The sequence below is a fragment of the Pan paniscus genome, chromosome 15, assembly GCF_029289425.2.
Source record: "Pan paniscus chromosome 15, NHGRI_mPanPan1-v2.0_pri, whole genome shotgun sequence".
In the NCBI taxonomy this organism is placed as follows: Eukaryota; Metazoa; Chordata; class Mammalia; order Primates; family Hominidae; genus Pan; species Pan paniscus.
The window spans coordinates 37,742,462-37,764,601 of NC_073264.2; the positions used below are offsets into that span (position 1 = coordinate 37,742,462).

General features: G+C 39.9%; 1 protein-coding gene and 1 long non-coding RNA gene across 2 annotated transcripts in view; both read left to right on the forward strand.

Moving 5' to 3' along the window:
• LOC106635472 (uncharacterized) overlaps nucleotides 1-22,085 on the forward strand; it is a 129,013-nt gene extending 106,928 nt beyond the window's left edge. The window contains exon 4 of the long non-coding RNA XR_008620846.2: nucleotides 19,258-22,085. This is a non-coding gene — a long non-coding RNA (uncharacterized LOC106635472). The remainder of the gene's footprint in view (nucleotides 1-19,257) is intronic.
• On the forward strand, nucleotides 6,234-6,627 carry LOC129393796 (metallothionein-1X). Its single transcript, XM_055097481.1, has one exon. It carries the CDS (start codon nucleotides 6,309-6,311, stop codon nucleotides 6,492-6,494), a length of 186 nt encoding a protein of 61 aa, XP_054953456.1. The 5' UTR covers nucleotides 6,234-6,308; the 3' UTR covers nucleotides 6,495-6,627.
• Nucleotides 22,086-22,140: the final 55 nt, after the last annotated feature.

Below are 22,140 nucleotides of genomic sequence, written 5' to 3' on the forward strand. Positions count from 1 at the left end.
ACTCATTCAGCCCCTAAAAATCTTAAGTTGCTCTGGTAACCCAAAAGTGAATTAGAGACAGACTCTATCCACCAGAGTTCATACTATATTGAGAGATAAGAGATGCAGATAAATTATTTTGATACAGTAGAAAAAAGAAGTAGAGAAAAGGAGTCACAGTGTTATATCAATTTAGAAGAAGGAGTAATTATCTTATGCAAAGACACTCGTGAAGTGCTTAATGCTAAGTACTAAGCCTTATGGATATCCAAGCATACAACACTTGTAGTACCTATGCTCAATGGTTATTCACCTCAAACTTATGGGAACTGTGGTAGGTCTCAAACAACATGTGGAATTTAGATACAAATACAGGATGCAGATGGGGGCGGGAAAGGCATTCTGATTAATGGAGCCCAGGAAGAATAGCATGGAGATGGGAATACTTCCCAGCGGCTTTGGCAGGTGAAAATGCAGGAATGCAGAGCTGTCGAATTTAGCTGGCATGGAAGGAGCATTGAAGGAGAAGAGTGAAAAATGAGCTCCAACAGTGGTTTGGAGCCAGTTTGTGGAAGATCCAGAATGCTAAGGAATGGGCTGGCACGGGCGATGTGTTCCTCATAGTTTGAACTCTGAATTTCTTGTCACACACAAAAATAAAGGAGGACAGGTAGTGGGGACTAGTTTCAGTCTGTGAGTTATATTCACTATTTCAGAAAGTTTAAAACATTAGTCTTTTTTTTGCTTTTGGTTAGAATTACGTATCACCTTTTCCTTAGGGAAACTGGTTAGATCATGTTGGGAAGAAGCTTGGCTTGACCATTGCTGGCTTCATAGGCATTTGTGGGATGGGATTGGGACACCTGGCTGTGTTATCCTATCAACAGGCTAGCAGTCACTGCAGAGCATTTCACAAGAAATAGCTTCATTGCTTTTTCACATTGTAGGTTAATTATTTTACATGATTGTGCAACTCTGATAGCCATTGGTTATTCACGAAAACTTGACTCGATATTTAAGTGGAAAGTATGCCAACACTTACTAAATGCTGTTTGTTTGGTACATAGCTTTCAGAACATGGTGTCCACAGGCAGTGTGGATGTTGTCCAGGGAAGTGAGCGAAAGAGGTCCTTAGTGGAAAAAAGATTGGGTAACACTAATATGTGCCCTGCCATGGGGACATTTCATAAAGAAACCTTTTAACTTAAATTGATTGCTTTTAGTTTAAGAGTAATAATGAAAGATATTGATCCTTTATTGTAAGTCTTGTTGGACCTAGATGAGGCATAAGTTATAAATAACAATGTCCAATATGTCTGATTTTTTAGTTGTTACATAGTTTTGGTATCTTAGGGGAGAAAATACAGAGGAAACAGTTTTCCTGCTTTTGATTTTGATCTATGAACAATTTCTTAGAGTCACTAACCTGATGGAATTACTTTTCAAGCTATTGAAACTTTCAAAGGTCATAAATATATAACACTAGGGGATTAACTGATATATTATGTAACATCTGTAATGGGAATACGATATAGCCATTAAAGATGATTTTGTAAAACATTTATTGAGTGAACAAATTTAAACTGCAAAACCTTGGACATTTTATGATTACATTTTTTATAAATGTGTTTGTGTGTGAATATACAAATATGTGCTTCAGAAAAACAGATAATTTTTTTTAATTTTATTATTATTATACTTTAAGTTTTAGGGTACATGTGCACAATATGCAGGTTTGTTACATATGTATACATGTGCCATGTTGGTGTGCTGCACCCATTAACTCGTCATTTAACATTAGGTATATCTCCTAATGCTATCCCTCCGCACTCCCCCCACCCCACAACAGTCCCCAGAGTGTGATGTTCCCCTTCCTGTGTCCATGTGTTCTCATTGTTCAATTCCCACCTATGAGTGAGAACATGCGGTGTTTGGTTTTTTGTCCTTGCGATGGTTTGCTGAGAATGATGGTTTCCAGTTTCATCCATGTCCCTAAAAGGGACATGAACTCATCCTTTTTATGGCTGCATAGTATTCCATGGTGTATATGTGCCACATTTTTTTAATCCAGTCTATCGTTGTTGGACATTTGGGTTGGTTCCAAGTCTTTGCTATTGTGAATAGTGCCACAATAAACATGCGTGTGCATGTGTCTTTATAGCAGCATGATTTATAATCCTTTGGGTATATACCCAGTAATGGGATGGCTGGGTCAAGTGGTATTTCTAGTTCTAGATCCCTGAGGAATCACCACACTGACTTCCACAAGGGTTGAACAGTTTACAGTCCCACCAACAGTGTAAAAGTGTTCCTATTTCTCCACATCCTCTCCAGCACCTGTTTCCTGACTTTTTAATGATTGCCATTCTAACTGGTGTGAGATGGTATCTCATTGTGGTTTTGATTTGCATTTCTCTGATGTCCAATGATGATGAGCATTTTTTCATGTGTTTTTTGGCACATAAATGTCTTCTTTTGAGAAGTGTCTGTTCATATCCTTCGCCCACTTTTTGATGGGGTTGTTTGTTTTTTTCTTGTAAATTTGTTTGAGTTCATTGTAGATTCTGGATATTAGCCCTTTGTCAGATGAGTAGATTGCGAAAATTTTCTCGCATTTTGTAGGTTGCCTGTTCACTCTGATGGTAGTTTCTTTTGCTGTGCAGAAGCTCTTTAGTTTAATTATATCCCATTTGTCAATTTTGGCTTTAAAACAGATAATTTTTAACAGTAGTTATTTCTAGGTGGTGAAATATAGGGGCTTTATTCTAAAAATGTATTTATATATTATATATTTGTGTATAATGAGCATGCATTTGTATAATTTTTACTGCTTGACACAAAGAAATAATGAAGAAGACATTAATAGGGTAAACTTACCTTTTACACCAGCTGTCTTAACTTTGGCTCATCAGGCAAGATAAGTTAAAACAAAAGGCAGCCGAGACCCTCCCAAGTGGTTCCTTCAACCACTGTGTGTGACAGGGGTCTGAGGAGTGCCTTTTGGCCATCTTGCATCTCATATTGAATTCTTTTTTATAAAACATCTGTTAACATCATCAAGGACTGGGGTTCAAAGAAATCCAATTTGTGAAACCCAATCTAGACATTCTCAAAATTGCAAATCACGGTTATCGAAAGCCTTCTAGAAAACGCCTTGCAACAAGACTGATTAAATACATTGCAGTGGGGAAGGAAGGGCTGGCAAAGGTGAAGGAGGTGAAGAATTTTTAATGAGAATTATAATTGAGGAATCTGGAAAATAGAAACCCTTTTCTTATTTGTACTTATCTTAATCTTATAAACCAGAGCAACAACACATCAATAAAAGAGATTTGGTTGCATCTGCTAGATTGAACTGTTAAAAGCTTTTATTTAGGAAGCTTTGTAATAATAAGAATTAACTTCCCTCTCCCTTTGCAATAGAAGCACAGTTTTAGATTTAGATATACTGCTGGTCTTCTTTACTCATGACCTTATTCTCTTGCTTTCTGACAAATCTAGAGAGTATAGTTATGGGTTCCTTTGAATCAAGAGGCTAAAGAAGTACCTGTATTTCTCAGGAGTTGAGTGATACTTTGGAACAATGCAGAAATAAGTTGCATATGCTTTATCCTTACTCTCGTGGCATTCACTTAGGGCATTAGCACTATATTTGGTATCATCAAATAAATAACATTCTATATTCATACCGATATTATTTTATTAATGTTGATTGTTCTTGATCATGGAAAATGCAGTCTTTCTCTTTAGGGAAGGATTTTTGGTCAGCTGATCTTGTGAGAATGGAGAGGTTTAAGAACAATGATGTCTGTGTTTCCTCTTTTAAATCAAAGTAGCCTTGATATCATTTAGCAATTGGATTATATGAAAAATCCCAACACGGCATAGCTCTTCTGTTGAAATTGGATTGATTTCTTTAGAGACCATCTGATCTCAACAGCAGTCTGTAAAAAATCCTCTGGACCTCAAAAGGAACTAAAATTAATGGATTTTTAAAAACCTAAGCTCTCAGTTTTTTTGAGCATGTAAAGACCCCTCCTCCCAGTAATTTGCATCTATAAACAAAAGTGAAAGTGTGCGTGTCTGTACATATAAAAACCTAGTACTTCACTCTTACCTTGTGCTGAACTTTTTGATTTCTCTATTTACTAAAGAGAATAACTATATTTTCAAACATACTAAAAAATGTTTTGAAATATCTCACCAGCTCCAAATTCCAAATTTCTCTGAATTGCATATACTTTTTAAAAAATGAAGTACATACTTTTGTATTTTTTCTTTTGTTTTGTTTTTTTGAGACAAGGTCTCACTCTGTCACCCAGGCTTGAGTGCAGTGGCGCAATCACGGTTCACTGTAGCCTTGATCTACCAGGCTCAAGCAATCCTCCCACCTCAGCCTCCTGGGTAGCTGGAAGTATAGGCATGTGGCACTACAACTGGCTAATTTTTGTATTTTTTGTAGAGACGGCCTCTCATCCTGTTGCCCAGACTGGTCTCGAACTCCTGAGTTCAAGCAATATGCACGCCTCGGCCTCCCAAAGTGTTGGGATTATAGTTGTGAGCCACTGCGCCCGGCCTGCATACTTTTTAGAAAAAGGACTATAATGTGCCTTTCACTCTTGTAACGTGCAGAGACTCATTAGGTATCCTTCCACCCTACATTAAGACTCTAAATTGGAATGCATATGTCCTTCTCTTAAAGCAACTTGAAGTCAAAACATGACATTTTGAGACATTTACTATAAAGAGTGATATTATATTAATAATTCGAGTTACAAAAAGATTTATTATAATTTTTAAAATTAGTTACATTCTCTAAAAATTTTAAAGCAATTTAATTTGGAAACTTTTTGTACTTTTTAGAAATACATATATTGTGTGAAGCAACATTTCCCAAACCTCCATTTTTTGCATACCACTTTTTTTTTTTTTTTTTTTTGAGAGGGAGTCTCGCTCTGGCACCCAGGCTGGAGTGCAGTGGCACAATCTCGGCTCACTGCAACCTCCATCTCCTGGGTTCAAGCGATTCTCCTGCCTCAGCCTCCCGAGTAGCTGGGGTTACAGGTGCCCACCCCCATGCCCGGCTAAATATTTTTTGTATTTTTAGTAGAGAGGGGGTTTCACCACGTGGGCCAGGCTGGTCTCAAACTCTTAAGCTCAAGCAATCAACCTGCCTCAGTCTCCCAAAGTGTTGGGATTGCAGGCGTGAGCCACTGTGCCCAGCTGCATACCACATTTTTTGCCATGTCTGTACATCAGTCGTTTATTATTTGCATTATGGTTTTCTTTAAAAGGCCATTAAACCAAGTCACTTTTGTTACTGTTTTTTAACTTAGACTCATCCTAAGAAATAATATCCATGAAATTATGGGTTTGATTATGTTCATTATTAATTCTTCTGATATACAATAAAATAAAGATATAACCATTAAAAATAATTATTTTCATGCATATACTCTCAGGAACCAATGATATACATATTCTAGTTTGGGAAATGCTGGCATTGAGAAGCTACTTCTGTATCTCCTTGCCTTTCTTCAACGGTAACATGAGTTTTCTTGTTTGCAGGTGGCATATGTGGGTAAGCCTTGTCCTAAACCTTCCATAGTTAACTAAGAGTTGCAATTCAGTCTGCCGTCTTTGGGCTAGAGGCCCACAGTGAGGTCTTGGTATAAAAGACCATATTTCCCAGCATTCCTAGAGTGGGCTCTGCACACCACCAGCAGTTCTCCACACCTGCAGCTTCTCACTGCTCAGGACAAGGAGTCCCAATTACTTGGACAAGTGTTTCACTTTCTTATGGTGATTTTGGGTCTATATGGAAAACTAGAGTTGCTGGCTTTTCTAGATCTCTGGAACTGCCTTGTATTTCTTTTAAAATGGGTTCAAATGACCTTGACAATATGTATCAAAAGCCTTGAAAATGCACATGTTTTTTGACCTGACAATTCCACTTCTAAGACTCTATTCTGGGAAAGAATCAGACATTTGGACAAATATTAATTTATAAGGATGTTGACTGCAGTATTGTTTATACCAGTGAACATAAGGAATGTGAGAAGTAATCTGAACTATAGGAGATTGATTAAAGTGCTATACATATATGTGATGGTATATTATGAAGATATTTCAAAAATCAACTTAAAGTATTTACAAAAGTGTTCATGATATAGCAAGTAATATATAAAGGCCAGGGAGGGATATGGGAACTCTCCAAACTCTCTACTTATTTTTCTGTAAACTTAAAACTGCTCTAAAAAGACGCTTTTCATCTGTCCCGCTGCGTGTTTTCCTCTTGATCGGGAACTCCTGCTTCTCCTTGCCTCGAAATGGACCCCAACTGCTCCTGCTCGCCTGTTGGCTCCTGTGCCTGTGCCGGCTCCTGCAAATGCAAAGAGTGCAAATGCACCTCCTGCAAGAAGAGCTGCTGCTCCTGCTGCCCTGTGGGCTGTGCCAAGTGTGCCCAGGGCTGCATCTGCAAAGGGACGTCAGACAAGTGCAGCTGCTGTGCCTGATGCCAGGACAGCTGTGCTCTCAGATGTAAATAGAGCAACCTATATAAACCTGGATTTTTTTTTTTGTACAACCCTGACCCGTTTGCTTCATCTTTTTTTCTATGAAATATGTGAATGGCAATAAATTCATCTAGACTAAAAAAAAAAAAAAAAAAAAAAAAAAAAAAAAAACTGCTCTAAAAAATAAACTCTATTATTTTTTAAAAACTATGTAAACTATAAATAAATAAATGTTACAAAGCAGTATGTTTTGTATGATTCCTATTTATAAAGCCAAAAGACTATATTTTGTATATATATATTTTGAGATGGAGTCTTGCTGTCACCCAGGCTGGAGTGCAGGGGTGCAATCTCGGCTCACTGCAACCTCCACCTCCCAGGTTCAAGTGATTCTCCTGCCTCAGCCTCCCGAGTAGCTGCGATTACAGGCGTGCACCACTGTGCCAGGCTAATTTTTATATTTTTAGTAGAGGCAGGGTTTCACCAGCTTGGCCAGGCTGATCTCGAACTCCTGACCTCAGGTGATCCGCCTGCCTCGGCCTCCCAAAGTGCTGGGATTACAGGCATGAGCCACCATGACTGGCCTATATTACCAAAATATTAATAGTGGTTTTCCAGTATTACAAACGATAATGATTTTCTTTTTTATATATTTCTACATTCTTCAAATTTCCAAATGATAAGCATAGCAATTTTAAAATCAGAAGAAGAAAACTAGACAAGCAATAAATATTATTTTTTAAAAAGTAGAGTGCTAGTAGGGTTGGGGAGACTATGTCCTGGGTGGCTGAAAACTAGTCCAGACTTTAGGGACCAAATGGAGAAAACTCAGGACTGCGTGAGCCCTGCCACTGAACTTTGTGAAATTTATCAAGGGAAAAAAGGTCTTCAGAACGACAAGTTATAATTCCTAGAGGAATCCTTCAGAATGTCACACTACTCTAAAGACCAGGACTCTATTTCAGCTCACCTCATACCATCTGCAGTATCTTAATCTACACCATCCTTTCCTGCAGTAAAGAAGGTCTCCTTAAGGAGATTGTCTTGGGCAGCAAGGACAGCCTAGAGAGCTAGGAGCCCACAAGCAAGAGATGGATTTTTAAAGTCTTGCCCTGGGCTTAAGGGAGAAACTCTAGTTTCCCTCAAGGATGTTCCCACTGGTTCTTCTGAGAAGGAATGAAGGTCAGGGTTTCTGGCAGAAGCCCTGTTCAGAAATGAAGTTTTTGTCTTTGATGCAGATGTTTCTGTACTGATTTGGAAATATGTCCAGGGTGCATTGTTAAGGGAGAAAAATTAGGCTTAGAACAACACACAGTATACTAATTTTGGCTAAGAAAGAAAGGAGAAAAACAAAACAACAACAAATATACATATACACTTACATTTCCCTAAAGAAATATTGAGATAATATACAAAAACTAATAACAGGATTTACCAAAAGGGAGATGAGAAATGGAGTGGACAGAGATGCAGCTATGAGCTATGAGCAAGTTTTCTCAATGAGTATATTTATATCATTTTCATTTTTGAACAGTATTGTCTATTCAAAATAAACAAAATTCTGCCACAGATTAGGGGGGAAATAAGAATAGTCTCTTTGATGGGGATGGCCATGTGCATATCTCTCAGAAATCCCACATGGGGAGCAGGAGGCTAGGACTTCCAGGTGGCATAGCATTTTCAACACAAGTCACGTTCATCACAAGGTGGGGGAATCATCAGAGGGTTCCTTTGATGGATGGGATGTGGAGGTGGCCACTTAGGGTCTGGAGGTCAACCTCACAGTATGCTGGGAATCTGTTTGGCATCTTACCAGATCCTGACCCCTGTTGCCAGCCAGGTATTTGGACCCACAGCTACTTCTCCACGAGAGAGGCCAAAAAGGCATGTAGTGCCTGGGATATAAGCTACTGACCTGCAAGTCTGGGATGCACAGAACCTGGGATGTGTCTGAAGCAGAGCACCTATAGCTGGGCCCAGATTATAGGCCACTTCCAGGTTAAGAGGCCAAGACCTGCAGCTTCCCCCGCTAATTCAAAACCACCTGGGGGATCTACTACTGCCACTGCACCTTACTTGTTCATGAGCACAAAAAGATTGGAAAATGTGACTCATATACCCTTAGGTATATGTGTTATGTTTATATTGACAGTCAATTCCTGGTTACCTACAAGTGGAATTGTCTGGCTGGCAAGGATATGGTCAGTCAGAAGAAGGTTGGGGCTGGATATGACAAATTGGAATTTGTGTATATAAAGGATAAAAAAGTGAGTGTACTGAGGAGTAAGGAGAGAGGGATTATTGCATGCCAAAAACAATAGAAAGAGTTCTGCTTCCCTTTTCATTAACCTGGATATGGAGAGGTCAGATCAGACGCCAGAGAAGTTTAGGTGTTGGAGGGATGTTAGAAATAAACTAGTGGAGCTGCTTCATTTTATAAATGAGGAAACTGAATATAGAACATCCATGCAGTTGGTGAAGGAAGGTGTATACATTTGCACAGAGATAGAACACGTATGTATTATCTACTCAAAGATACATCTTAGAGTGCTTTTCCATTTCTCAGGCAACTTAATGTATCCTCAGTTTCCTTTAAAATTTTATTATTAGCTCATTCTCATTGCCAAAATGAGTCATGAATACCAGGTTTCAATGTCCATTTATTATTTTGAAGCAACTGCCAAACACTGTGGAAATGGTTCCACTTACCTCCAGAATTTGCCAAAAGAAAAAAAAAAGTCCAATGATGACTGAAACCAGTAATGACTATTTTCAATTTTCTTTTCCCTAAGTAATTGACCATTAATTATAATATCAATAGGCAGTGGGTAAGGAAAGCAGACCCATGTAAGGGCTACATTTCATTTGTAACTGTTTTGTATATATCATAAATCTCTAATATTGGGCTATTGTCACCCTTGATGAATTATTGTAAGCATGTCAGCACATGGTGGAAGTCAAGTACATTCAAATACTACTCAGTCAGAATTGAATTTGGCATGATAGTCTCATAAAAGGGGGCTCAATTGAGAGTTTCCACTTGCCTGCTCTAAACTTGTCACTTGTAGGTGCTAAAGAGCTTGTTGTGTTGGTTTAATTAGTCAACAAATCGGTCCTTACTTGATTGCGTGGTCGTATCACATATGTTAACACTTCAGTGTTTGATGGAGATATTAACAAGTGACAAGAGTCTCTTGGTCTGTGGACTTTAAAGAAGAGAAGCTCTTCTATATTATTTCATTTGGCCCTGCCAATATTTATTAGATCATGCAGCCCGCAGGCTGCCAGTTAAAGAAAGACAACACAAACATTTTTCAGGGTTATGCTCATCTGTATCCCCAAGAAGGGTCACAGAACAATCGATGGGAGAAGAGTATAAGAAAGATAAGTGTTTTCTTCCACCGCTTAGAAATTCATTATTTGATACAGTTTGCTGCAGACCTCCTTTGAGCTTTTTTCACTTAAAGATAATTTATGACAAGAACAGAGAGGTTCTTGAAAATGCTATAGCAACTGAAGCTGAATGATACCACTCTGGTGCAAGACGCAGCACCAGAGGCTGGTAAATAGGAAGTTTGCATTTGTATGAAGAACTGTATTAGTTAAGCATTCACCCACGGTGGATAAAACAATCATATTAATAGTCAATAAGAGATTAAAGGGAAAAAAATTAATAATCAAAATGATTATTTCCAGAAGTGGGGGTAGGGAATAAAAAGTCAGTACCCTGAAAGCTTGCAAAAGACCCGTCTATTCATTTTTTTCTATAGCAGAACAAACAGAAAGGCAGTGCTTACTTTAAAGGACAGGCTTCATTTGTTCCGTCACCGTTCTGTTATGGCTTTTATCTGTGCATTAGCAAGAATCAGGTTTCCACACCATGTGCAGTCATGATGTGAAGTCTATGGACCAGAGCCACCAGATAGTTCCTTTGGGCAGGACATTGCTTTGCAAAAAACACTTAAATGACTGCCAACAATTCGCACACTGTCAGCAGTGACTTAACTAGTGAAGATAATGGGACATAAAACCATGAGTCAAGAGTTTTCTGTCAAGACTCCCTAGCGGGAACTTAAAAAATCCAATTTATTTATCTCTCTTAGGAAACTGCTTGACAACCAAAAGATCCTTGTCTCCTTACCTCACAAAGTAAAGAATTTGCCATTCCTCTCCTTGGAAGAGCTCACGTTGATTTATTCAGGTTTTTTGTTTGTTTGTTTTTTGTTTTTTGTGTTTTTGAGACGGAGTTTCACTCTGTCGCCCATGCTGGAGTGCAGTGGCGCCATCTCGGCTCACTGCAAGCTCTGCCTCCCGGGTTCACGCCATTCTCCTGCCTCAGCCTCCCGAGTAGCTGGGACTACAGTCGCCCGCTACCACGCCCGGCTAATTTTTTTGTATTTTTAGTAGAGACGAGGTTTCACCGCGTTAGCCAGGATGGTCTCGATCTCCTGACCTCGTGATCTGCCCGCCTCGGCCTCCCAAAGTGCTGGGATTACAGGCGTGGGCCACCGCGCCCGCTGATTTATTCAGTTTTTAATTATCTGCTGGTCACCACGTCAGAGGGTCGAAGCCCAACCCTTGTCCCTTCCTTAATTACCATGTGGAAACTCCCCTGGGCCTAGCCTAAATGTTCAGCTACTGACAAGTGGGAGGAGGTGCATAAGAATAATTAAGGCAACAGTGTCTTTACACAGACATTCTCTACACATGCAAATGTGAAAAGCACAAATAGAAATAGGTTTATGAATATTTTATCTAGGCTAAAAAAAAATACTCTTCTGATAGTTACAGCATCTTCCCAGGGCCACTCCATTTTTAGCCAAGCCCTAGGACTGGAGCAGCTGCAGCCTCTCTGATAATGCTGTTTTCCACTCTTGAGTCAGCAAAGAGAGAGTTAAAGGAGAGAAGCACCCTTTGTCACTTACCTTCACCTCAGTTTTTGCTTAGCCTCAACTGCAAACTAAGGCACTTTAGAAAGTGATTAAACTTTGTAACTTCCTTATCCCACCCTCCATCATTGCAAATATTTTTCATTAGAATTATAAATCAACCCCCCAAACCAGCCAATCAGGTTTTACTGGGAGGCAGGCCTTCAATGAATGCTCGTTGATTAATTGATTGATTGACAAGGGTAAATTATGGGTGTTAGCCTAACCAATAGAAACAAAAAATAATTTGACTGAGTGACAGTGTTAATCGTGAAAGGTTAAAGAGGGCAAGATGGGGTGCAGTATGAGGTAGCACAAATTCTTAGGTTAAGAATGTGAAAGCTTTGGGAGAATATTTTACTTTGAGGAAGAGAGGGAAAATGGGTTGGTTGGCCTACAAAAGATATGGGTACCCTCAGTGCAAGAATTTTCCTGCACTGAGCTCTAAAGAAAAAAAGAAGAAAGGCAAAGGATACAGAGAATAAAAAGCCATTTGATGTGAGGTGAAGAGGGAGGATTAGGGGGAGGGGAGGGGAGTAAAAGCTGTTTAAGGGAAGCAAAGGAAGGAAGAAGGGAAACAGGCTCCTGTGTGACTTAATTTAAGGCTCAAACTCCTAGTGTTTCCCATTTTTTTTCTATTCTCACTATGCTGTAAAGAATATCCTTGTGCATATAGCTTTGTGTACTTTGGAAAATTACTGGAGGGAATGGAAATATAAGAGCCTTCCTTACTACTTTCTGTAATTCTTTAATGTTAGAGTTTCATATAATCAAAATGTACTGTTTTTACAGTCAGAAAAAAAAACAGTTCAGAGAAATTAAGTTTAAAAAAAGCTTCAGAGCCATGACTATCCTCAAAGAGAAGAAAGTAGGAATATCAAATAAGTTTAGCAAGTTAAAGAAGTCGTGGCTATTAAAATTTTCAGTTTACTCAGAAATATTTACTTTAGCTTCCATGAACGGTTTACTTTTTTAAAGCATATCTACTTTTCAGAAAACTTTGTAATTTCCTTCAGTTCTTTGCTTGCTGCCTCAAACAAGAATGAAACCATTTTTCTCAAACTGGTAGAAAAACCTTATTTCAATTATTTTTTCTAGTCCTATACTTCCAGAGGATGGGAAACTGTTCTTAAAAGTGCAATGGACTGACAGAAAGCAGATCCGCGGTTGCCTCCAGGGCTGGGGGAGGGGATTGACTGCAAAGGGGCGCACGGGAATTTACTGGGGTGACAGAAAGATTCCACATCACAATTAAGGTGGTGGTTACATGATTGTATACATTTGCCAAAATTTACTACATTTACAGTTAAAATGAGTGGATTGTATTATACATTGCTCAATAAAACTATTTTTAAATAGCTTTAGTAATAAGTGAACTAGTGCTTTTTTTTTGGTGATCATTTGCAAGAATACTCCAAATTCAATAAGAACCAGGATTCTCTTTTCAAAAGTCCAAAAACTAGTAACAAGTGCTGTGTTAGATTTGAAGAGCTGGAAGGACTTTACATACTTAAATTCCATTTTAATCTAGTTGAAACTCCCATAGAAAGAAGAAAAAAATACATTTTTAAAGTACAGATTTTTATTCAATAATTCTTTAGTTCTTTTCTCTTTTAACTTCCCTGGGGGGAGCAGGGAACTCTCATTCTGGTACCGATATTTGGATTAAAACAAATATCCACCCATTCATTAAAAGTTTCTCTCATATAAAGGAATTCATTTTTTTTCTTGATTGGTGCTAGACTCACAGACAGACAGAAATAAGCTGCCATTCTTCCATTTGATAGCCAGACGCTGCCAGTTGTAGCCAGGGTAGTCATGCTGTTAAATTAGGTCTAATGAAGGAGTAATTGCTTTAGATATAGTGAACCATTTCAAAGAAAACAAGGATTCTAATTGATTTGCAATTTGTTTGGCACATTGCATTGTCTGCGGCTATTGATTAGTCTTCTGGATTTCACACTGCATGTGTTTCCCTTTATTAAGGGAATAACAGGTTACTGATTACTTTCTTTCTGGGTTTAATGTAGCGGTTAATGTCTACTTTGTTCTTGTGTCATGTCACAGGCGAGGAAGGAATAATAGGCAAGTGGGTGGCCCTTTGCTAAGCAACTTCCCTGCTGCTCTGAGCTGTGTGCTCTGAGACAGGCTGAAAAGCAGATCAAGAGAAAGGGTTAGAATAGCAGGACTCACAAGTTAAGGCCTGAGTCAGGCTAGACCCAGCTCAAAACTTGGCTTTCCCCTCCCAGTCAAAGCATAGCATGGGACAAAGCAGCTGGTGGTAGATTTGTTCTTGTATCATTCGATTATTTGTAGACAGGATATGAATCTATGCCCATTGTTTTGCTTAATAGGTATGCATGCTAAATGGATGCAGAAAAAGAATATTTGAGGGTGAGGCCTTTTGGTTCATTTAACCCTTTGGAAAGTGACATTTTGTTGGCACCTGGGAAGCACTTGTTGCTGAGGTGTCGATATGATCATCAAAATGGCTCTTATGTTTATACCAACTGCAGGGGAGGGAGAAAAAGTTCTCAGGGTTGCAGTCATTTCATTGCCCTCAAAGCACAGCAGGAATTATTAGCTTACCCTGGCGTGCCCCTTTGTTTTCCTAGGGCTTTGCTCCTCCAGCAGATACTCATTTAAGGCGAATCCACTGCTTTCTGAAATGTGTTTTGCAATGGTGCACAGAACAGGCACTCACTTAGCGGATCTAATCCTTTCACGGCTCAGCTTGTTAATGTAGCAAACTGCTGAAAATGGGAAATGGATTCTTTAATGAGAACAGTCCCTTCATGGCTTTATTCTCCCAGTCCAACCCCCAGGCATTCATTCAAGTCCCCCCACGCCCGACCTCCCATGCCAGGATCAGGCACCCCCACTTCCCACCCAGCAAGCAGCCCATTTTCCAGCACGAAGTCCCCCATCTCTAGGCCCCTTGCTTCCCCACGACCTTCCCAGAGCCCTTGGAAGCTCACAAATAACAAAGGGGTGTAGGCAGTAAAAGATTCCCTTTCTCTGCTTCAGTTACCTCCTTCCTAAGCCTGAGCCCGTCTTTTCCTGTGCTTCAAATCTGACATGGTTATAGAGTGGAGCCTTTTCCTGATAAATTGCAAAGTAGCTAACACCCAGGGATTACATCTAAATTTATCAAATAAACACACTTTTGATATAAACATACTACCCAAGGTATTATAGATTTAATATCTTTCTTTAACATAGCTTTTGTACTATACAGGTTGAATATCCTTGGGACTAGACATGTTTTGGATATTTTTGGATTTTGGACTATTTGCATATACATAACGAGGTCTCTTGGGATGAGACTCAGGTCTCAACATTAAATTTATTTACATTTCATATACACCTTATAGACATAGCCTGAAGGTAATTTTAGACAACACGATACTAATTTTGTGCATAAAACAATGTTTGTGTTAAGTGCTATTAAGACTTTTTTTAAAGTGTTAAGACTTTTCCACTGTGGCATCACGTGAGTACTCAAAAAGTTTTAAATTTTGGAGCATTTTGGGTTTTGGATTTTCAGATTAAGGATGCTCAACCTGAATTGGATTTTATAATGATGCTGATTGCCAAGGGTTTCAAAATGGAGCCAATCAGTGAAAGTTAACTTGGACTCTGGTCTTTATTATTTTTCTTTTACGATTTTTACTCCTGTGGGTCTTCCCGAAGCTTTGGTACTTCTCTAGAAATCCACTCCAAAGAAAAAAAATCAGGCCTGGCACAGTGGTTCACATCTGTAATTCCAGCACTTTGGGAGGCCAAGGTGAGAGGATCACCTGAGGTCAGGAGTTCAAAACCAGCCTGGCCAACATGGCAAAATCCCATCTCTACTAAAAATACAAAAATTAGCTGGGCGTAGTGGTGCACACCTGTAATCCGAGCTTACCCGAGAGGCTGAGGCAGGAGAATCACTTGAACCCGGGAGGTGAAGGTTGCATTGAGCCGACCGAGATCGCCCCACTGCACTCCAGCCTGGGCGACAGAGGGAGACTGTCTCAAAAAAAAAAAAGAAAAGTACTCGAAGCAGGTAAAGTTTAGGTTAAGAAGATATTCAAGATTACTTGGAAGTCATGACAGGGCAGCCTGGAGTTTGAAGTGTACATTTAAAAGAGAAAATGAGGATAGTTATGCCCATTTTGCCTTAGAGATAGGAAAGTAAATTATGTGTACATGAGCCCAGGTCTTTCCCTCATCCAAGTTCTTAACTTTGTGTGTGTGTGCCATGGACTCCTTTGGCAATCTGGTGAAGCCTGTGGACCCCTTCTCAGAATAATATTTTTAAATGCATAAAACAAAATACCCAGAATTACAAGGAAAACCAATTGTATTGAAATAAACTTATTAAAATATTTTAAAAACAAATTTATATTCAGCAAGTTCTTTATTGTTTTTTGTTATTAATGAATTTATTGCTTTAAATAACAAGATCTATGGATGGGTGTAGCAATTCCCATAATTTTGAAGTAAGAATGAGTGAGTAATTAAATGTTAATATCTATAATAACTTTACGTGTTATTTTTAAAATCTGTGATTTCTCTTGGTGACATAGTCACAGGTACTGATAACGATTGTTTTTGTTGCCCATATCCATAATTGAAAAAAGTTATGAAAATAAATATAATTTTTTCCATCCAAATTTATGGGCCCCCTAAGTTCTGTCTACAAACCCACAGGATTCTGCCTCCTGCAGTACTAGCCTCTTTCATTGCTCCATTAGGTGACTGTCATCAGAGCTGTGGGGAGAAGAAACCCAAGAGAAATGGGCATTGGAGGTGCCCAATTGGTGATGCCCTAGACTTTATCCCATCCCACATTATGATTGTCCTGACTTTCATGGAGCAGAAATTTTCACCAAATCTTCCCAGGCATTTGTTCCTCCCATTGTCCCCCAATCTATAAAACTCATGTCTAGGTAAACAAGCCCATGCACCATGACACATGAAGAGAGGAGAGGCTGACAAAAGCAAAACAGAACAAGCAATAAATTGTGCTTCTTTGCATTATAGGCACCTGATTACAAGACTCACAAGTTTACAAGAACACTTACAATTCAGTGAATAAAATCTTTGCAGAGATTAATAAAATGTGAAAGTGATATAGAGATTATCAAGAAGAACTTAGTTCACATTTAGGTAACGAGAGTTGCCAGATTTAGTAAATAAAAATACAAATATTGCATGGAACATACTTATACTAAAAAAAAAATTTCTTGTTTATCTGAAATTCAGATTAACTGGCTGTTCTGTATTTTATCTGGAAATCCTAAATTGACATATTATATGTGGCAAGTAAATCCAAGCAGAGATTATAATTAAGTGACATGAGAGAATTTTTGTTTTACCAGTCAAATAATTTGAACTAAATTCAGAAGTAGCGAGTAAAAACTGTAAAAAGATGGTTTGTTTAAAAATTAAAGAGGACTTTGAGAACTGAAGGAATAAACAGAGGAGAGGGAGTTAAAGGGAGAGAAGGAGGAATAAGGTGAGTCAAAAAGCAGAATGAAGGATAGCTAGTAACAAGCATAGAAAGGTATCCTGACGAAAACCCAGGGAAACTTCTGGCAGCACCTTACTCACTAACTTTCTCTCTCATGACCACCACTCTGCCCAGACTCTTTTGAAATGGATGAAGCCAATGTTGCCTGGGTTTCTGCTTCATCCTGTCAGAGATAAAGGAACCAAGGAACCAAGGCTCAGAGAGATTAAGCAATTTGCCAGAAGTTGCCCAGCCGGGAAGTTGCAGAGCTGTGATTCAAATCCAGGGCTGACACACCATATCTTGCTGCCTCTGTAGCAATTAATGCCTGAGGATTTATTAACCCTACTCCTTCTATTGCCACCTCTCCTGTTTAATATAGAGGATGGAAACTGTCAGGACCTAATAGGTTTCTACCATATGTCAAAAACTCTGAAAGCCCTGTTCTCTGGGGGCCTTTCCATTGTCCAAGGGAGGGCAATTCAATTAATCAGCTGGAAAGCTCACTTCCTGGGAAGGAAGAGACAAGCTCAGTCTAGTTCCTTATTAACAACAACAACAACAAAGCAAAGCCACATCGTGCCAACATATCCCAGCTTTTCATTTACCTCTGGGTCTTGTGAACTTTAAAACTTAGAGTTTTAACGTTGAGGAGGGCAGGCTTAGATCTCAGTAGCTGGTGGTAGATCTGTGGGCGTCTCTTCCATGCCAGTGCTGCATCATAGAGCTATCTGGAACAACAGGTTCTAGAGGCCCCAAAATAAAGATCTCCTTATAGCAAGGGAAAGTGTTATTTTATTATTTCTTTTTATGCCCCAGAGCACAGGAGTAAAGGCACACTTCAGGTCTTCTCTTTGGAAGTCCAGACTTCCTATAAAACACCTAAGATGATGTGGGGTCATCTTAGGTGTTTTATAGGTGTTCACATCTTGGATGTGATGCCGGGTCAGCCCAGCCAGAGCCCTGCCATCTCCCACAGGGAGCATGCCTGTGTTTAAAGCTGCTCCAAGGAGAAGCTCCCCTGAGTGAAGTTCCAACCATCTGACCTTATCTAAACCCTGGATCCCATCATCCCATGTTGATATTCAGATATTTCCCCCCTTTGTAGAGGCATTTTCTCTTGCTTTATTACAAGTGGTATCAATAGGTTATTTATATTTTGAACCCTATTGAAAAGAGGATTATACCAGGGCATTTAATTTCAGTTAAGAAAATATAGAAATTACTCCCACGTATGAAAAGCAGTGCTGTAAAATGAAAGAAAATAGTTCACTTCTCACTGTCACAGCAGTCGCACTGGTAAGTACTCCTAAATTGCTCCACTTTGCTATTGTCTGAAGTCCTTGATAAGCATTCTGCATTTTAAAGCTTTATCTATTTCTCATCATTAAAAAGCTCATTAGTTAGTCAGCATACTGGCACTTTCTTTACAGTTCATAAATTCAGATTAGAACCTTGTGTCCTCTAAATGGTGCCACTCATTAAATCATCCAAAACACTAGTATGGAGATATTTAATGGTAAGATTTAAAATTAGATTTCTAGATTTAGAAGTCTCAATAAAATACCCCAACTGCCTAAAAGTTTTTAAAATGAGATGTAAAATCAACAGGATTTTGGTATGTGACAGAATTCTGAGCTTCTCCACGTGCTATTGCAAAGATGAAATGAGATCGCCTGTGATCAACACTTTGTGTGTTCTACTTGAATGAGGACATAGGGAGTTAGTGCATCCAGGACTAAATTTCTAATGCCAAGGTTTTCTTTTCCTGATACAATGTAATAGTACTTCCTGTTTCCATGGTGGTCAAATTTTGTAGCGATGTCCCTTCCAATATGGCTTTATTGTGAAGTGAATATGTCCTCATTTGAACCCAGGTTCTTTTTTAAATTTTTATTTATTTATTTATTTATTTATTTTTATTTATTTATTTATTGAGACAGTCTCACTCTGTCACCCAGGCTGGAGTGCAGTGGTGCAAGCTCGGCTCACTGCAGCCTCCGCCTCCCAGGTTCAAGCGATTCTCCTGCCTCAGTATCCCAAGTAGCTGGGACTACAGGCGCATACCACCATGCATGGCTAATTTTTATATTTTTAGTAGAGACGGGGTTTCACCATGTTGACCAGGCTGGTCTCGAACTCCTGACCTCAGGTGAGCCACCGACCTCGGCCTCCCAAAGTGCTGGGATTACAAGCGTGAGCTACCACATCTGGCCTATTTCTTTTTTTTTACTGAAGTAAAATATACATATAAAACTTACCATCTTTACCATTTTTAAGTGTACAGTTCAGTGGTAATAAATACATTTATATTCTTTTCCTCATTCATCTCCAGAATTCTTGAACACTATTTGGACAGTCTATATACCGGAAGCCCATCAGTCACAGAGCAACAAGCCATGGGCAGGTAGGAACCCAGTGACCTCATTGGCCCTGATTCACCCCAGGTAACCTCAAGATGTGGAGAACCTGCCTGAGGATATGGCATAGTGCTGGATATCTTGTTCTGACAGTAGTAATTGGGAGGAAGAGGGGAAAGTGGCAGACTGCCTTGGAAAAGTGATGTACATAGACAAAACATTATCTGTCGTTCTGGCTTAAACCAAGGAGCAAATGCAGCCTTATCAGTCTGTGTTTGAAGTGGAAGTTGAGAAAACTAAGCTCCCATAAAAACCAGGATTGACATTGGATGAAAAAGAATCAAGAGAGCAAGCATTTCTGAGAGTCCCTCATACACACACACACACACACACACACACACACACACGTACCTCCTTCATATTCTCCTTTTTTCCTTTTTTTTTCTCTCATTTCGTTTTGAGACAGGGTCTTGCTCTGTCATGCAGGCTGAAGGGCAATGGCGCCATCACAGCACACTGCAGCCTTAACCCCCTGGGCTCAAAGCAATCCTCCTTCCTCAGCCTTCTGAGTAGCTGGGACTACTGGCACACACAACAATGCCTGGCTCATTTTTGTATTTTTTTGTAGAGGCAGGGCCTCACTTTGTTGCCCAGGCTGGTCTAAACCCCCTGGCCTCAAGCTATTCTCCTGCCTCGGCCTTCCAAAGTGCTGGGATTATAGATGTGAGCCACTGCGCCAGGCCTCTTCTTTCCATTTGCTATTTCACCCTGAGGTGGGTACTCTTGACCCACAGTCGATCCATAACACATTTATACTGCCATCTTTCCCTCAAGTGGCCTACCCAATTCCATTCCGTGTCCCCACGTAGTGAACTAGCTCCTGGTGCAGAGGGGTGAGATAATGAGGCTGAAGGAGGACGGCAGAGCAGCGTGGGGGCAGGGGCACAGGTGGGAGTGGTGCTGGGTGCATACCTAGGAAGCATGGTGTCCTCCAACAAACTGCTCTAGGCTGGGTACAAAGTTTCTTATGGTGGAGAACTTTATGGATTATGCCTATGTCCTGTGCTAAACTTGACAAGTAGGCGAGTTAAGTTATTTGAGGATGAATAAACTTGACTCTTATTATTGCGCTCACAAAAACTATCTAGAGTGGGGAGAGTGCTCCCTTCTTTGGCTACTTAGCCCCTTGTCCTTCCACGTCCTTCATGGTGACTTTTTGTTTTCTTTCCAAATGGAACCCTCTATTTTATTTTCTAATTTTTATTTTGTTACTTGACAAATACAAGTTGTATGTTTATGGTGTACAAGTTATAGTGACTTGGCAGTTTTTCTCCTCGGCCATCCCTGACCACAAGGTGGCATTTAGTGGATGGTTAATCATTTTTATCCACTGAAGCTTGTCTTTAAGAATCTTCTGTGACCCCCAAGACCTGGGGTTGCATGGCCCCTTGCTTTGGAAAAAGCATACATGGTTCATTGTTTCCTAAACACTATCCTCTCCGTCTCCGCTGCCACTCCCCCACCTTCCATGCCCATATACCCTGAACTTCCCCACCTCCTCCACCCCCAATACTGTGAACATGAAGCCCAAAGAGACCGGTATGAGATTACAAGTTGGGAATCCTAGGTTCTCTTCCCAACTCTTCCAAGCATCTGGGAACCCAAAATATTTTCTAAACCACTGTCTTGGCATTTCTGTCTGTAAATTAAAAAAATAATAATAATGACTTGGAATATTGGTAAGATGTCACCAGTGAAGAAATGCTGCTAGTTCTTGGAGAATGAAAAAGGCTGTCTGCATGCTATAAGCCACTGTAGCTCTTCTACATAAGCCACAGTTGTTCTTATGTGAGATAATGAAATCCTCTGGTAAGGTACCTTCAAACTGGAATACATGTTTCCTTAGACATGCTGCCTTGCTTTAGTGCCATCATTCTAATACCTTGCTTCACCACTGGAGGGGTGTAGCCTCTCCCAAACTTTCTTCCCACATCTTGGTCAGCCTCTTGAGCTACGACACACACCTCGAGAGTTTAGCAAAGCATTTTGAAGCTTTGGTTCCATCCTTCCCAAAAGTTCTCTTGGTTCACTGTTTTTCAGGAACCTTAGCTTATATGGATAGCTCACTTTATGCAACAGATGTGTTATTGGGAGTGGACAATACATTTTGTGTGTGTGTATGGAATTCTGTGTTACACACATAAGAGAAGCTCACTTTATCAACAACCTATTTATTTTATTTTATTTTATTTTATTTTATTTTTTGAGGCAGGGTCTTACTCTATCACCGAGGCTGGTCTCGAGCTCAAGCTCAAGTGATCCTCCTGTCTCAGCCTCCTGAGTAGCTGGGATTACAGGTGTGAGCCACCACACCCAGCTTCAACAATCTATGTGGTAAATTATTTTATAAATCAAAGATCCAATACATTTCTATTTTGAAGAGTAGGTTTTCTTAAAACAAGGTACACCTCCATACCCCATGTCTTTTTGCCATTTAACAAGGACCATCTTAGACTGTGTGGTCTCACCTTATTGAAGCTCAGTAGCGACGAGCTCTCAGGATGCCTGACTCCAGCCTGCCTACCTCTTCTGGGCAGATCCTACTCATTCCAGTTTCCTCCCACTTAAACAAACAGAATGTGTTGCTGTGTTTTCTCACCACAAGGCTGGCTCCAGCCTCTTCCACAGCTCACTTCCCTGACCTCTCCTGCTAAACTGGGCCCTCTTGAGTCTCTGCAGCCTGCAGCAGGTCCCAAGGTCCAGATTCTCTGGGCCTTGCTGAGAAACATCTGTCAAAGCCGTGTTGAGCCCTGAAAATCAGCTCACACCTGGACAAGGTGGCAGCACTTCTCAGGAAT

What these genes read in the sequence shown, in the direction of transcription:
- LOC129393796 (XM_055097481.1), top strand. Translation starts at nt 6,309, where the DNA reads ATGGACCCCAACTGCTCCTGCTCGCCTGTTGGCTCCTGTGCCTGTGCC.